Source organism: Oryzias latipes, chromosome 1 (assembly GCF_053564925.1).
Source record: "Oryzias latipes strain Hd-rR chromosome 1, Olatipes_Hd-rR_3.1".
NCBI classification, from domain to species: Eukaryota; Metazoa; Chordata; class Actinopteri; order Beloniformes; family Adrianichthyidae; genus Oryzias; species Oryzias latipes.
The window spans coordinates 18,496,104-18,512,785 of record NC_136237.1 but is presented as its reverse complement, the minus strand read 5'-3'; the positions used below and the strand labels follow the sequence as shown (position 1 = coordinate 18,512,785).

At 38.9% G+C, this 16,682-nt stretch overlaps 1 protein-coding gene across 1 annotated transcript in view; it reads right to left on the bottom strand.

Moving 5' to 3' along the window:
- Positions 1 to 11,217, bottom strand: part of LOC101169664 (noelin-2) — a 46,308-nt gene extending 35,091 nt beyond the window's left edge. The window contains exons 1-2 of the mRNA XM_004065981.5: positions 10,686 to 11,217; positions 3,343 to 3,492 (exon numbers count right to left, since the gene is read on the bottom strand). Of these exons, the coding sequence (XP_004066029.1) occupies positions 3,343 to 3,492; positions 10,686 to 10,829 (294 nt within the window). The 5' untranslated portion in view covers positions 10,830 to 11,217. The remainder of the gene's footprint in view (positions 1 to 3,342; positions 3,493 to 10,685) is intronic.
- Positions 11,218 to 16,682: the final 5,465 nt, after the last annotated feature.

The following is a 16,682-nucleotide window of genomic DNA, read 5'->3' as shown; positions in this document are numbered from 1 at the left end:
AATGTGAACATTAGAGATGTTTTAGAAATGACAGCAGTTGTATAATCCTGCATTCAGTCTTTTTAGTCCCACTCTGACCATCTTTTGATTTATTGTAAAAGCTTTTCCAGTGGTCTTTCAATTATGATTATGCCAATTTTAGCCAAAATAAAAAATCCTTGTTGTTCTCTAGGACATTTGAATAAAGAAATACTCAGAATTGCAATTTGGAGCTTAATTTTCTTCAATCATCAGACAAATGTCTAAAAAATATATTAACAACACAATAGCCATCGGGGTAGGTCTTTAATTCTGTATGAATAATGGCTTTTACTGCTTTAAAAAGATTTCTGATGTTAGAATTATATAGGAGAGGTTTTAAAACTGACATTTTTAAACATTCAGGCCTTCAACCGTAACATTTGTTTCTCATGAACTACTAAAGGCTTCTGTGTTTTTTTTTTTTTTTTCTCACACTGTAATATTCATCGGTTCCTGTCTAAGGGAATGTGGAGACTTGCGTCCATTAGGGCCCAAAATTAAAAACAGGTTACTAAAAAACAAAGCAGCTCTGGAATAAAATGCAACAATTACATCTTCTGCCTCACCATCCATTCCTCCCTGACAAGAGGAGGGGTTGGACTAAAAATGTCAGCATCTTGTCGTACCTATCCCAGCTCTAGTTTCTGAGGATTTTCACGTTGAGTAGGTCAGATGCGTATTCTCTTGATGCATGTTTTTTCAGGTAAGATCCTGTCAGTGGCTCTTTAGAAGGAAAAGAACTTTGCTGTGTAGAAACTTTACAACAGTAGTGTAAAAATAGTTACAGGTGAACATTTGATCCAAATGTTTCAGCAGTGTTTGCAGTTGTTCATTACCTTCAAGGGCTTTAAGAACGTGTAGAAGAACACCTTCATCAGTGCCCATCACAAAATCATTTATTGAAGGATTAAAAAGCAATAGCAAACAAAAATCAAAGCTTAATGGAAAAAGTCTGACTTTAAAACTACTTGATTGCATTAAGTAGATAGCCGCAATGGCTAAAACACTGAGACATCAATCTAAAGAACTGTTTACTTTAATTATGCGAGGGCTTGATTCATTGTCTCTGTCTGTCGATCCAATAGAAAGGGATTTGTCTGCTGTTTTGGGAGCACTCCCAGAGCAATCTGAACTCCTGGAAGAACTGCATCGTAAGGTTTCTCAGTCCTTGTTAAATATTTTGACTGAGTCCAACATGTTCTGTGGCATTAGGCCCTTTATAGGAGGATGCTTTTCAGCTTTCAATGTAACAAATTCATCGGGAATGCGATTAGCCAAAATGAAAAAAAAAAGGCTATTGGGGATATGGAAGTGAGACTCATTCAATTTTAAATCCTCTGTTACCTTTCTTGGACATGGCCTAGATTACACTGATTAGGCTTTCAAAATACAGCAGGCTGCTGCAAATGTCAGATCACGGAGGGGACATTAGCTTCTGCTCTGTCGCAGGTTGTGGAGGCCGAGGAAAAGACTAAAAAATCCAGAACGAGCCTATCTGCCCTCATGGATGGGTGTGTTGACACTCTTTTGTTTTCAATTCACCTTCATTTATTTTTTACATCTAAAGACCTTCAGAGCCTCACTGTAACGTGGCCAAAACAGTAGAACATCACCATCAAGTCTGTCATAAAAATAATGGAAATGTTTTTGAAATGACAAAATAAAAAGTCCAACATTGTAAAAAAAAGAAACTTAAGAATCAACAGATGCAATAAATGTCTTTTCTTTTTGCAGGTAGATGTGTTTTAGTAGCCATTGAGTGTATATATGTCCAAGAGGGCTGCAGTTTAACACCTTCTGTTGACGGAAGCCAAATCTTTTTGTTTCTAACAGTGACCTTGCCTCATTTAATTGAAGTATTCATTTAATTATTGTTTTATTTTTTATTTTTTTCAAAACTGCATGATCCTCTTTGTTATCAATGTCAGAAAGTTTCCACAACTTAAAACAGTCTCTGCCCTCATTAGTTCCCTTTTTTGCAGTTTTTCCTCTGGCAATGACTCTGAGTAATAGAAACTATTAAAATAAATAAATATATAGTTGAGTGTTGCAGAAATTTGCTAAAACACATAAACCAAGATTTGCCTTTTTTCGCTCAAAGAGAAACAAGGAACGCCTTGATGATGATAATAGTGATGATGATTTGATGATGGTATTTTATTTCAATCATATACTTAAAAAGTAAGATTAAAAAAATACAAGAAGTATCCTTCCACATTTGCACTGAAGGTTTAAAAACAGTTTTTACCTGAAATTCTTATACCACATATGAATTACAGACCTCTGCTTGCACAGGTAGGTGTTTTTGAAAAGTAATGAACCTGAAAGAGTGCACTTCTTTCCAGAAGGAACAGATATGCTTCACTATCCTTTAACCATTTGGAAATACTAAAATCAAAAATTAGAAGAAAAAAAATAAAATAAAAAAGTAAAATGGCCTAGATATCAAGAGGTGATACACAAACAAATCCACCCACACATCTCCCACTGCGGAGCCCAGAGACAAGCACAGAATCCGAGTGTTGTAAGCGTGGAACACAAGAAAACACACATTCGCTCTCATTCACAGCAGGATAGGTGTCATTTACAGACACATGCTGAGCTAATTAAGATTCATAAACACAAAAGCTTCCTGCATGGCGGAGGGAGATGGAGGCATCTCAATGGTGCTGAGCCACTTTCTCACACTCCTCTCTGTGGGAAAGGAGGTCTGGATGCACTCACATGCTAGAAACAGAATTTCAAATATTGTTGCATGTGGATGTCACCTTAATTTTACAGAGGAAAACAGCATGTTTAGACTCTGATGTGGGATGCTCATAGGCATGTCTGCTTTAAAAAACGCTTGCTGCAGTCTGAAAGTGTTCAATATTTCATCAGTCTCTTCACAAATAATTTTTATCTCTCCCTCGGGATGTACTTTGTCAGATCCATGTTTTCACATAAACAAAAAATGCTACTGTTCAAATAGAAGACAGGCCTAACATGTGGTCACATGATAACCTCATGCTGCAGAAGTGAACAAATAGTTTCTTTTCCTACTCATCTGTCAGGGTCTGCTTTGAGGGTAAACTCTTCTGGCATGTTGAATGACTGACGGTCTGTAGAGGATACAGTCACTGATGTACCAAAAAACACATCAGTCACGGAAACCATGTGTGTGTGTGTGTGTGTGTGTGGATTCTCCTCCTGCAAGTGTCAAAACCAAGAGACAGCCTGGTGAATATTTTATTCCGCCTGGCTGCCTCCCTCTGTGTTGCATGGCAATGCTGACCAGTGCAAGCGAGCCGAGATGAACTCAATAATCAGACCACTGCTCACCTGTTCAGTTAGGGAGCGGAGCTGTCGAATGCGGGGGTCTCGTTTGCACAGGTTTCTCGCGGGAGCGACAACCGTGCACACACACCTGCCATCAGGATCCGAGGCCGTGCTGTACACCTGCCAGCCTTCCTCCGCGCCTGGGTACAGTCCCTGCACACAGACGGCGCTGTTAGTGAAGGAGCTGCACTTTAAGCAGATCAGAGTGTGCAAAGCAGCAAAAACACATCATAAAATCCCATGCTGTGTGCATTTCCAGCAGAGCAGTCATTGTTGTGAGTGCACCATGCTTATTCGGTGAAATGAATGTGGTTTAAACCATTAACATTTCAATTCTTTTCTGTTAAAAGAATATGTGTATATTTTTGATATGCAAGTACGTCTATTAAGTAACCTATTTACTTTAGGGTCTCACATGCTAGGAAACAAATTTTCACAGCAGCTTATTGCAAAAAAACGGAAAATAAACTACCAGTACTCATCCTGTTCAGTTTTTTTTTACTATTCAATTACAGTTAACTATTATTTTTTTTAGTTTTTAACTCGTCCTGTCCAACAGCTGAGCAAACAGATATTAGCCAGATTTTACTGTTACAACATGGGGTTATGAATCTTCTGACACAAGAAGTGTTTATTTGAATAAACCCCTTTTGTGATTAAGGCTAATATTAATTATATTTGTAACTGTTTTTTATTGGACGGGACAGAAAAGAAGAAGAGAGAGGGATGTTGGAGAGGGGGGGATAGAAGGATGATCACAGAAGGGGGGGGGTTGAATCATAAAGCAACATAAAACATAAAGCAACAAGTTGCTGGAAGTTTATAATCATCACAGTCATTTGTATATAGATGTATAATAAATCTACAAGGGGCGAGACCTGTCCACACAGACACCAAAAATGTTACAAACATACCTGTTGGCTCCAAAAATCTTGACATACAAACATGTCAACATGTACACAATACAACACACACGCATACATATTCATACAGACCACCACATGTAAAACATTTCATTCAGTCACGCAAACTGCCCAGGAGTTCTGAGCATCCCCCCTCAACCCCGGACACCAGCCAGGGCCCCCCAAGGTAGACCCGCCCTACGCTCCAGGAGAGAGCAATGCAAGGGCTGCCCACTCCTGCCCAGGAGGAGGACACCCTGGGGGTCCCCCAAGGGTGTTGTAAACAAAGCCTGACCAGCCTCATCCATTCTTGGAAATTTTTAGTGCGGCCCAGCGCTCAGGGGCAAGGACCAGAACCCACAGCACAGGGACACAGACACCCCCAGGCTCAGATGTGATGTGATACCGGCTCATGGTCTTGCCAGAGAACTCAGGGATCACTCTCCTTGTGTGGAGAGAGACTGCAGCCGAGCCCAGGAGGCCAGCACCCAAGGGACACGGCTGCCATTGCTGAGGGCCTGGTACCCCCCGCCAGAGATGGGGTAGGGGACGGAAGATCAGGGGTCCCACCTTACTTATGTCCATATGTGTGTTTGTGTAAATGCACGTGTGTGTGTTGGAGTGTTTATTATTGTGGGGTAAAAGGTGTGTGTACTAAATGGTGCAGTCAAAATTGTCAGGTAGGGGACTGAGAGGACATCTCCTCATTCTTGGCAGTGATGTCAACCCCCCCCCCCCCCCCCCCCCAACCCTACCAAGGGTCCTACATGTCTAAGGTGCAATTAAAACCGAGGGGGGGAGGGTAAATCCATGCGCCAACCATATCATTTTGTTTTTGACATATAATCTTCAAATAGAATTGCATTATTAAACAAAAAAAAACCACAAAAACAGGCCGCCTAAATATTCAATCATTCTCTTCTTTTCATTCATCCTCTTAACTGTTTTGTCCCTTTTGGGGTCACAGGGCTGTCAGGGCCTATCCCAGGCAATTGTGTGGGCGAGGACAGGTGTGCCAGGTCCTGGACAGGTTGCCAGTCTGTTGCAGGGCCACAAATCCCACACCAACCAATGCACACTCTAATTAACACCAACGGATAATTAACCTATGAAGCATGTTTTTGGACGGTGTCCAGCCAGAGGCCCCTGAGAAAACCTATGCATGCATGGGGAGAACATGCAAACTCCACACAGGGGGTTGCCACAATGATGTTCGGCTTCAGGTCACCCCCATGAACCGGGGGCCTTTTTCCTGCTGGGAGGCAAGAGCGCTGACCCCTGCGCCACCATGCAGCCCCCACACGTAAGTTCAACAATTTTGAGAGGAATTCCTATTTTAAGCAAAAAATTATAGACATTCAGACATGTTTTCTCAGACTAAGGTAATTTTGCTATGTTCCTAATAAGATTATTTTTATTTTTAAGAATCAGTTTTTGCCGTGAAGGTGGGACTTGACAGGCTCTGTAAAATCAGTCAAATGCAGACTGTTGGTTCATCACCATCAAACATAAACATTTCACATCACCAGGTATTTATCTGGTGCACAATGGAAATGCAAGTCCTTGGCTAGAGAAAATAAAATTAAAGACACAAAGGGAGAGTTTAATAAGTCACCCATGACTTGAAAAGGAACCTGAAGGTGTCCATTCAGCGCATTTGCTTCTTTCACCGGGATCCCCATGGAGACAGGAAAGTCCATTTTGATTTCATTTTTCAAGGGCAACGTTCTGTGGGAGTTTGAGCTTTTTGGATATATGTACTTGCTGATAAGTTCTTTTTTTTTTTCTTTTTAAGAATTTCAGTCTTTCCGATGAACAAATTTTTCCCTTTCCACAATATTTTGGTACAATAAATACACAAAAACTGGTTTAGCAGCAGAAATTGAATTAGGCTTTCTGTTGAAAGCTTTTCAACAAAAGGCAGATGTGAGTTCTCTGCTTGTCCAGAACAGCTAACAGCAGAACTGGAGGTTTTCCACTCTCCACAGATGCAAGCGTCAGTCCCTCTGGCAATCAAGTCAAAGATGCCTCAGAACAACTCCAGAACAACGGACTTACTGGCTTTTTTCTCTCGATTTCAAGTATAAATGCATAGAGTCTGCGTGTGTCTGAACATGAGTTCATTCCCCCCCGGAGGCTTACAAAATCCTGACAGATCAACCAGCTGCTGCTTGGTTGGTCCATTTAACTTCTGCCCCCCCCCCCCCCCCCCCTTTTTTTCATCAGTTGTGCAGCCTCTTCTCTTCTCCAAATCCAGGAAACACCTGTGCTTTTGAAATTGTGGATTTTCACAAGCCTTGAAAATGTTTCGAGTGTTCCTCAGCTCTTCAGCCTCATTGTCACAGATTCTCAGCAAGATCAAGAGCTCAGGATCAAGTACCCAAACTAGTGCGACCTGCTACAGTAACAAAAACAGAAAGAATAAGGAAAGCTATTGGACATCGCTGATTGGTTGCTGGTGATTGCTGAACAATTCATTTTGATTTTTGGAAATTAACTTTTGTTTTTCAAAACATTTTATTTTTTACTATAGTCTAATAGTTTGGATTGTGTTTTGCTTTCTTGATTTTTTAAATTTTATTTCTAAAATGTGATGTAATTTGTTATTATATTGACTTTGTTGGTTTGTATTTTTCTCATCCTGTTGTCATCTTCTTTCTTGTGTTGTTCATACACTGTCGTTCCTTTTATGGTAAATTTGTTTTTCCATAAATTCATGCACAATTTCCCTTTTCCTTTTCAGAATTTGAGTTCAAAACCTTAAAGAAAATCATTATTTGGTCCAAAAATAGAATGTATTTATCTTACATTATTTAAGGTAATTTCAAGTACTTCAGCTGCCTGACTGACTCTACTCCTAATCTAACATGTTATATAAAAGACCTGTATTCCTTTTTAAACTTTAGGGTGTTATTTTTGGGTTCATTAGGCAGACAGCAATTGTTCCCTGCAGTCAAACATTTAAACCTGTGTCACAACACATGGACTTTAAAAACAAAAGAAAAAAATATTATTATGAGTTAATTATGCTGGAATCTCGCTAAAGCCTCAGTTTGACCTACTTACTATCAGGAATCTCAATCTGACATTCAGTCTGGCGCAGTAATGTGGCTAAGAAGCTGCCATACAGATCCTGAGGAAGAATAATGACAAGAGGTGGAAGCTGGAAGGACAGAGGCATGAGAGGAAACATGGGGAAAGAAGTGTGGAAGCCTGGAGGGAAACGTCTGAATAATCTATCATATGGGTTTGGTGCACTAACCTTGATGTTCCATTCACAATAAAGCTGTGGGGGTGGGGGAGTAGGGATTAGGAAGTGGAAGACGTTGATGGGATGAGAATATAAGCATCGCCTACTGCCTGCTGTAATTAAACACAGGAGAACATAAGCCACCTTGGGGCTCATTTCACACAAGGGAAAAACGATTAAAATCTACACAGGCAGCTTGGATGATTGTGATCCGTGCAAATGCAAAAAGAGGAGAGGACACAATAATAACAGACACAGCTCTAATTAGGAAATTACAGAAGAAAAGTGTCCCAAATTGGGTGAACAGTGGGAACCAAATAAGCAAATGCTGCCAAAGCAGCAGAGAATTAATGAAAAAAAGCCAAAACAGTTTTCAAACTACCCACCATCGATAAGCATAATCTTCGTCTCATATTATAGTTTTCATCTGAACATCCAAATCTGTACTTATCTGCTGTTGGTTTGTGTGTATTTGTTGTCTTGTTTGGCGAATTTCCTGGTTAGCGCACCAACCAGGTTGAGGGTTGTTGTCTATAAGGAGACCACAGATGCTCAAAGGAATATGGTTTTAAGGCTCCTGGTCAGGTTAAGGGCTAAAGAATAATTGGAAGTCAAGCTGGAGTCACAAAACAAAAATAATTTACGATTATAAGGAAGGTCATGCTGTACACTTAGGTGGAAGCCAAAGTAATCATATTTAAGGGTAGGTGCACAAACATTTCTGTGTGAGCGTGTCGGAGGAGGGGGCATCCATTTGCTTGAAATGACTTGTAGTTTGCTGAACTTGCACTTTTGCACTATCCAGCAGATGAAGGGATCTTTCTGAGCAGAACAGCTAAATTTGAAAACTAAGTGCACAAACACCCGCAGTCATTTACTCATTACTGTCCAAGGAAGAGAGGCATCAGCAATTACCTTAAAAAAAGCAGCTTAAAATAAATACATTCAACTCATTACTACATCACAAAAATGAGGGGGGAAAAACAAACAAGAGCAACAAACTGAACAATTTATGAAAATATATATTTGGAAAGATCATAGATTAAAGGCAGAACCTTCATTTTGCTACTTTGGTGAAATCCTAATTTTTAAACTCCAATCCTGCCAAAAGCAGCCGATTTCTTCATAATATTTGCTTTCAATCACCTCATTTGGAAATATATTTCACATTTGTTTTTATGGATGTCTGTTTTTTTTCCCCAGAAGGAGAACACATCTGGCTGTGAAAAACAATCAATAATGCAAACACAATAAACAAAGGGGGCATCTGTCTGCACATTACATGGGTGAAGAAGTGCATCTGTGCAGTGGTCCATTGACATGCCAAGGGATGCCAGGGTGTTGCCAGGGTAACCAATCACTTTCTGTCCTGTGGGTGAGTCAGCCCTCCCTGGGAGAAAAATCACTCCAGTAGGTCTGACAGAGAGCATTCCTGTTGCCTGTGTGTGTGAAGCGCGGGGTCATTTTGAGTGCTCCAAGAGATGAGTGCATAGTGTTCACGTGCTGTTTATGACTCACAGTAATAATTACATAACTGAGCAGTATTTCTCAGGCTGCTTTACCTGTTCCTTTTTTTTTTAAATGTTTTTATTGTATCAGTGGGGAATGTCATATCAGCTGCATCCTTGCTGAACATTTCTATTTCCTAATTAAACCCTACATTTTTACTGAATTTCAATTTTGATCCCTTTATTACCAATTAAAATTAATGAAGATTTAAAAAAAAAAATTAAACAAATAAAATATCCCTGTTTTTATGTCCTCAACATGCTTAGATGACTCTTATTTGCTAAAAAGTTTTACTAAGCAATCTTTTGTTTGAAATTCTGCTAATATTATTTTCTTGTTCTTGACTCACTTAAAGAACATCTTCTCATACAACTGAGATTTTAGCCTGAAATCTGCTCTAAATTGGGGCAGCGGAGGATTAACATGCAGGATCCAAGATGTGTTTTCATTAATGAAACCAATAAAATGTTCTGCTGGGGTAAAATATGTAACATTAGCACACAAGTATGAGGGATAACTAACACATAAATGCACAAAGAATGTTAACTGAGGAAGAAATACAAGTGTGCTAAAATCCTAACAGGTTCCAGGATTGTCAGAGTGTCACACAAAGGGTTGCACTTTTCAAAATAAAATAAATAAACAAAAATGAAATCAAAAAGTCACATATTTAAAAAAACAAAAAACAAGCAGATCTAAATGGAATGTGACAAAATATAAAAGTATAGAAGGTATGACATTTTTTTACCAAGGAAGAAACATATACAGACTCTTTGGTATTGTCCTAAGCACAGATTTAGCTTGCTTCATCTAAAAAAGGAAATCTGGATCAATATTGTTCACCTTTCAGCATATCCCTTCAAGGGTTGCCACAGCGAATCAGCTTCCACTGATTTGCACAGGTGGTTTGGGAGAGATTTTTACACAGGATGCCCTTCCTGACACATCCCTGTAATTCATCCAGGCTGGGGACCAGCACAGGGGGACCCGAAATCTGGAATGATACTTATCTAAATTTATATTTGATATTGAATGCATCAAAGCAACTTCTCCAACCTTTAAATACAAACCAAACTTAGTTGGCTCTTGTCAAATTTGTCACAAAAAAAACAAAAACATCCAGAGTTCATCGCCTTTGCTTCTAAAGGCTAAAGTTGGCTATTACATACCTGTCATTCTCTTATATGCTTTCACATTTCTCAAACCAGATCAGTTTAATGAAAGCTCTTCTTAGAGGACGAGTCAATTCTGTTTCTACCAAAATGGGGCTGACAGGACAGTGAAGTGTTTCGAAGTAATACTTCAAGTATTATCAGTCAGTTTGGTGTATTTGCAATCGTACACAGATGCTTACATCTCAGTCTGTCTGCTTTTTCACAAAATGCAGCACGCTTCAAGGATTTTTGAGTGCAATTTGTGCCTACAAATTGTGTTTGCATGGATGCACAAATCTTAAATAAGCCAGAAGAAGAAAAGTGAAGGAGTTAAGAGGCTTGCTGCAGCAAATCAAAACAGTTTCTGCTGAAGTGCAAAGTTGCAGCTGAAAGTCTCAGCTAAAAACAATCACTCAAGAATTCAGTATAATTGGTTGAATGAAAATGAAACAAATTTGAAGAATTGAAGAAAAATCAAAGCACTTAGGCTGCAAAAAAGGCTTGTGAAGTGTGAGTAATCAAAATACGTACGCTGACGATCCGCTCATGTGTGCCCTCGGAAGAAATGATGGTTCCATTGAGCCCGACCAGTGACGGCAGGGTTTGGGACATCCAGTTAGTGACCATGGCCATGGTGCTAAGCACTGCACCAATCTTCAACATGGGAACACTCATCCTGACACACACGTTCACATTCCACAAACACTCACTGGGAAACTCAGCTGTGCTTTCACACACAGACCAAAGTGTTGCAAGCAGCCATCCTAAAAACAGCAGCTACACGACATGATGCCACAGGTACTGTGCACACACACACACACATAGCTGTCTTTGCTCTTCCAAAAACAGATTTCCCCACTGTTACGGTCTTCTCCTCAATACAACTTATGGAATAAATCCTGACACAAGAGCCGATCCGGATTGTCCCACGTGAAAACGCATCAAGTCCCAAAATCCACCCCTCAGCTGAGGCTGCAGGAGACGCTCCGAGTAACAGCTGGTTTGAAATGTGTGGGTGTGTGTTTCCTGGGATCCTTCCTTCGTCTGGCAGTGAGGCGTTGTGGCTGAGCCAACACTGCTCTCTCCTTTATCCACTCCCTCCCTCCTCCTTCTCTGACACAACCATCCTCCCTCCTTCACTCTTCCTCTTCTTTCAACTTCTTCATCACAGCAGCAAAACACCCTTCTGAAAGGACAGGATCACTGAGAATAATGCATGCAGAAGGTTAAATACCTTTTTTTTCTTTTTTACCATTTTAATTTTATCATTTATCTATTAAAAAGATTTACAACAAGTAGGTAGTATGTCTATTATTTTTGTTCTTTACTGATTAAAGTCACACACACCAAACTCTGAATTGACTTGTTATAGTGGAGCATGCAGGAGTGTGTGATCATGCAAAATGATGGAAAGATGCTGCAGCACTGCCACCAGGTGGCCAGAGAAACCCGACATGATTGCAGTTTAACCTGTTTCCCCCAAAGCTGTAAAAGTGAAGACGTTAACATGAAGATGGTAATATTGGCGGAGCCAACTGCCAAACTAATAGTTAGATAGATTTTTTTTAAAAAGAAGGAAAAAAAACAGATAAGTCTATGTAAGGTAGAGTTAGGAAAAAGGCGTGCTTTGATGTTCTGACCCAGCAGCTACTGTCAAAGTAGATTTCAAGGCCTTCTGTTGGTGTCCCTTTTTCATTCTTCCGCTGTACAGTTTTAATGAGTCGCTCACAGCTGTAGCCTCAGATTGTTTTTCTTTGATGGGACTATTACACAGTTGTGGTCTTATCTGCTTCAAAGTTTAACCTCATGCGCTTTCAGAGGTGGTCGTTTTGGTTGCCATTTGAGATATTGTTGCCTTGCTTGTAATTTCAAACAATCTGATTCGTGCCGATCAATTTACTGGACATTTCCTGGTCGTCAGACTATTTCTTGTGAGCTTGAAACTACAAAAAGGGAATCTGATTCCCTACTGCCTAAAGAAACAACTTTTTACCAATCATGCTTTCTTTGATCTATAAAGACTCAGTCCAATGAAAATCATGATTGTGGTGTTCTTGTAGCCTTTTCTCATGATGGAGAACAAGGCTTATCAGATCATTTTTTTAATTTGTTATTATTATTATCTTATTAGTTTAACTTTTATTTGTCCAGGCAAGACAGATTTAAGAATATATTCTGGAAAAAATGCATGACCTTTCGAGAAAGAGAAATAAAATGAGTTATAGGGGACACAGAAAAATAGCATAGGGTTAAAACAGAAATAACACAAACAATTATTAAAATAATTAAATTATTTATTTAAATTATTGTTTAAAATTTGAGTATACATTTATTCAAATCATGGTGAATGAGCAGCAGATGAAATGATTCCGTTGGCAAAAGCTTGTAGGTGTGACATAGAAGCTCTACGGCAAGCCACAAGCTCCCTGCTCCTCTCCATTCTGATGCCTCCACTTGTAGACGACCAGATCCACGTGCGTCTTCGTTTTCCTCATCCGAGCTGGCATCTGACTAAAAACTATATGGCTGGATTGCTTTGATCTGTTTGACCATTTTTGTTAGGTTGAGGGTGTGAGGCCGGATTAGAGGTGGGATTACTCCATGCCAACAGTCCTGCCCACAACTCAGAGGTGAAATCCTAATGAACTTCAGTCGCTCTGCAGAAACTATGTGCTAGAAAACGACACAACTTTTTAAAATTTTAGTTAAAAACGTCATCATCATAATTAAAAAACCCATCTGGAACGCTTTAAAAAAACATCAAAAGATGGAGTGGGACTTGAAGAAGTAAATGTATCCACTTGTTGTTTTGTGATTAGATGTTTTTACAAATGTATTGGGACTCAGATAGACTGATGTTACTTTTGTCTTATGTAATCACCATTTTTAGAGTTTGCATATAGGATTCCTTTTGCTCTTCTTTCTGCTCTGTAAAGGCAACAAGCATGTCGTTTGTTAAATGTCACGAAACTCTGTTTGAAGCTCCGCCCCTCTCTCTTCCTGCAGCATCAGCATCCCTCTTTGTGGTCCTCAGTTATTGTCCTCTTGTAGTATTGTACCAAATTTGACCCTTTTTTAAACATGTGAAAATGAAAAAAAAGAAATGTACCAAGCCTCAGTATATTTTTTATTCAACCTTAATATTTTGTGAATGGACCTGATGAAACAATTTCGGTAGCTGGTAAAAGCTGCCACAAAGAAAAAGTGTGTAACTATTGAAAGTGGCAGTGGAAGCTGCCACATAATAAACCAAACACACGGCTGAAGAATACACCGTCTCTGGTTTCACAGCTGGAGCAGTCCTATAACTCTTGACGATTCAACTAACCAGTAATAAATATTTCAGAAAGCCTTTGTTCTCTTCTGCAGGAACATGCTCAGCCTCTTTGGTCTCTGCTAAGAGTCTGTAGAATACGCATGGATTATACATAAATTGCCCTTCGGCAAATACTCTGAACCAACATAAATATTTCAATCAGCCGCACTTAGGAGTAACACCGTCATGAAGCAATGAAAAGCAGAACAAAGCAAAAATGAAATACGAGTGGTGTGAAAGTAACTTAAGGGTCTCACACATGTCATATTCAGCCCTGCAGGTGAAGAACCAAATTTAGATTATAGAGAAGAAGAAATCACTTCCTGTATTTAGTAAATTATAGAAAGGAAGTAAATAAGAAGACGCCATCTGACCTCACATTACCCCACATTTTATTAACTTTTCTAACATTACTGGTACCTAGCACAAGCGTGCTGTGTTTTGAGGATACATGCAAACTGAAGAATGGCTCATCATTTGCCATATTTTCCAATAGTTTAATACATTGAAAGAAAATTTTAAATGATTTTTGAATGAGAAAAATATGAGTGAACATTGTTCATCTCAGCTCTTAAGGTCCCAAATTTAAGTTAATTCCCATCTCAAAATATGTGTTTAACTAACATTAACAAATAACATTTTTATGGTAAAATGTGAAAGTTGTGAACAAAAATCAAGACATTTAAAAAGCAGACATTCAAAACAAAACTTTTTATTTTCTTAACTTAAAACCTTATGGGTTACAATATTTCCTCTTTGGCTGAAGCCTTACATATAACTGACCATGTCATCTTTTGTTGTTTTTATAGTGGTTTATGTTAATTAAAGGTTTTAAGAAGAAAAGGGACTCAAAGCAAAAATACCAAAATTAATAACATTAATGCAGTTTTGCTAAATTGAAAGTTTTTAAAGAGATAGTTTTTCTATAAGTTTTCAACTTGAAGAAATTGGACTGAAAAGATGAAGAATTAAGGGTTGTCCTTTAATACTAAATTCTCTGTCTGTTTCATGGCGTGAGCCTAATTTAACAGATCAAAGTGATGCTCCATAAGAGTGATGTTCAGTGACCTACCGTACACGCAGGGACCGTCAGCAGCAGCTGCAGCAGCTGCAGCACCAACAGGGTTTCTTTAGTAGCCTCCATTGCTGTCATTCCCCTCTGCTTTTAACTTTTAACCTGGCATTGAATCTGAAATTATGGATGAAGACAAAAAAAAAGTAAAAATGCCAACAGAAAAAAAGAGATTCAGCATGGACAGCTCCCTCATTTGCTCCGAGTTTACGGAGGGAGAGCTGTGGCTGTGAATTCCCTCTGGTAATAAAAGAGGCACACAGTCCCACTGTTGGCTGTGAGCAGAGTCTGACTGCAAACAACAGCTGCCTTAAAGAGAGGTCAGCAGGAGAGGCGGAAGAAGGGAAGAAGCAGATCATCCCTGATCATTCAAAAAGTTTGTGAGCCTGTTTGGAAACAACTTGTGTGATGCACAGCATCCGTGTTTGTCATTTATTTCAGGAAAAAATCACATATGTTTTATATTCCAAATAATTGTTAAATCCGCTCCTGAATTCTTTCCTTTTTTTTTGCCAAAATTTAAGATCACCATTTTTATTTAATCCCTTCAGCTTTGAAATAACACAAATTGTCTTTTTTTTTCTTTACTTAAATAGCTCTTTTTCCTATTTTAACCATTTAAGATCTGGCTTAGGCATGTGTTATATTACCACAGAAGTTGAAGACCCACTCTGATCATCGTTAAAACTATTTTCAGCTCCGTTTTCTGTAACCCTTGTGCTATCCTAGGCACTTAACCATTGAGAGTTGGGTCATCTAGACCCACTAGACAGTGCTCTGAACCTTTTTTCTTCAATGATTTGTGATCTTCACTGGTGTCCATGGATTACATGAAATCTTTCCACCTTTATCCACCTTTGTCATGGTAGGGAGAACACGTCAATGGAAGGGTGGGGTCATCTAAGATAGCACAAGGGTTAAATATGTCCACCATTGTGAGAAAAATACCACAAGAATGTGTTAAAAACACAAATTTAATTGGAGAGGTGTCATTAATTCTGTTCAGCTGGCGCCCTGTGGCTACATGTGTATAGGGTTAGCTCAAATATGAACTCGGGTCTCAAGAGGTTATATGTCTGACAGAAAAACAAAAGCCTCAAAAAGTTCTTTACTATAGCAAAAAGGCTTAAAACTGAAGACTGGAAATGCCCTATAAATGAGAATTCAAAATCATTACCAAAAGCGAAATAAACATAAAAACTTGTAAAAAAAACTGGCAATATAAAAAAACATTTACTATATTCAGTGTTCTTAATAAAACATGTACAATAGGAGTCAATGAAGACCCAGTTCTTTATGGATTGGTCTGGTTAAATGGTTTCTGGAAACAATGTTCATGCATAAATGCTTTTTTTTTTAATGTTGTGAAAGAAACCTGTGGTTGTGACCTAAAGGTTTTCCACAAATGTTCCTTAAAAGATTGGTTCTTCAGGAGTTACAGTTCTCGCTGAGATGTGGTCTAAAAACTCAGATGTATCCAGATACCCTGCATATCTTAATCTTTTATTTATTCATTGTAAAGTAATGGTAAGAAGCATATGTTCCTTACGTTTTTAAAACATTTGTAGAAAAAATAAAATAAAATAAAAACCTTTTGCAACAAAAATGCTAAACTTTTTGGCATTCAGCCAATCCGTGCATAAATCTTGCTCACACTTCATCAGAGATTGAATTTATTACATGAAAAATGTATTTAGAAACAAATTACTTAAGAATACTAAAAATAAAATAAAAACTATTTGTGTATTTTGAAGGCTTATGTCAGGGTAATCATTCATTTATCTTCTACTGTTCATCCCTTTCGGGGTCATGGGGCTGCCGGAGCCTATCCTGGCCACTTGTGGGCGAAGGCAGGGGAAACTCTGGACAGGTCTCCAGTCTGTCGCAGGGTAGAGTGTCCACAATCACACACCTACGCACTCTCACATTCACACCTAGGGACAGTTTCAGGTTGACCAATTAACCTATGAAGCAGGATTTTGGACGGTAGGAGGAAGCCGGAGTCCCCACTTGAACTGGGGCCTTCTTGCTGTCAAGCAAGAGCGCTAACCATAGCCCTGTCCTAATGTCTTTAAAACTTTGGAAAAAAATAAAGAAAATGAAATAAAAACCTTTTGCAATCTTTTGTCAGGGTAATATT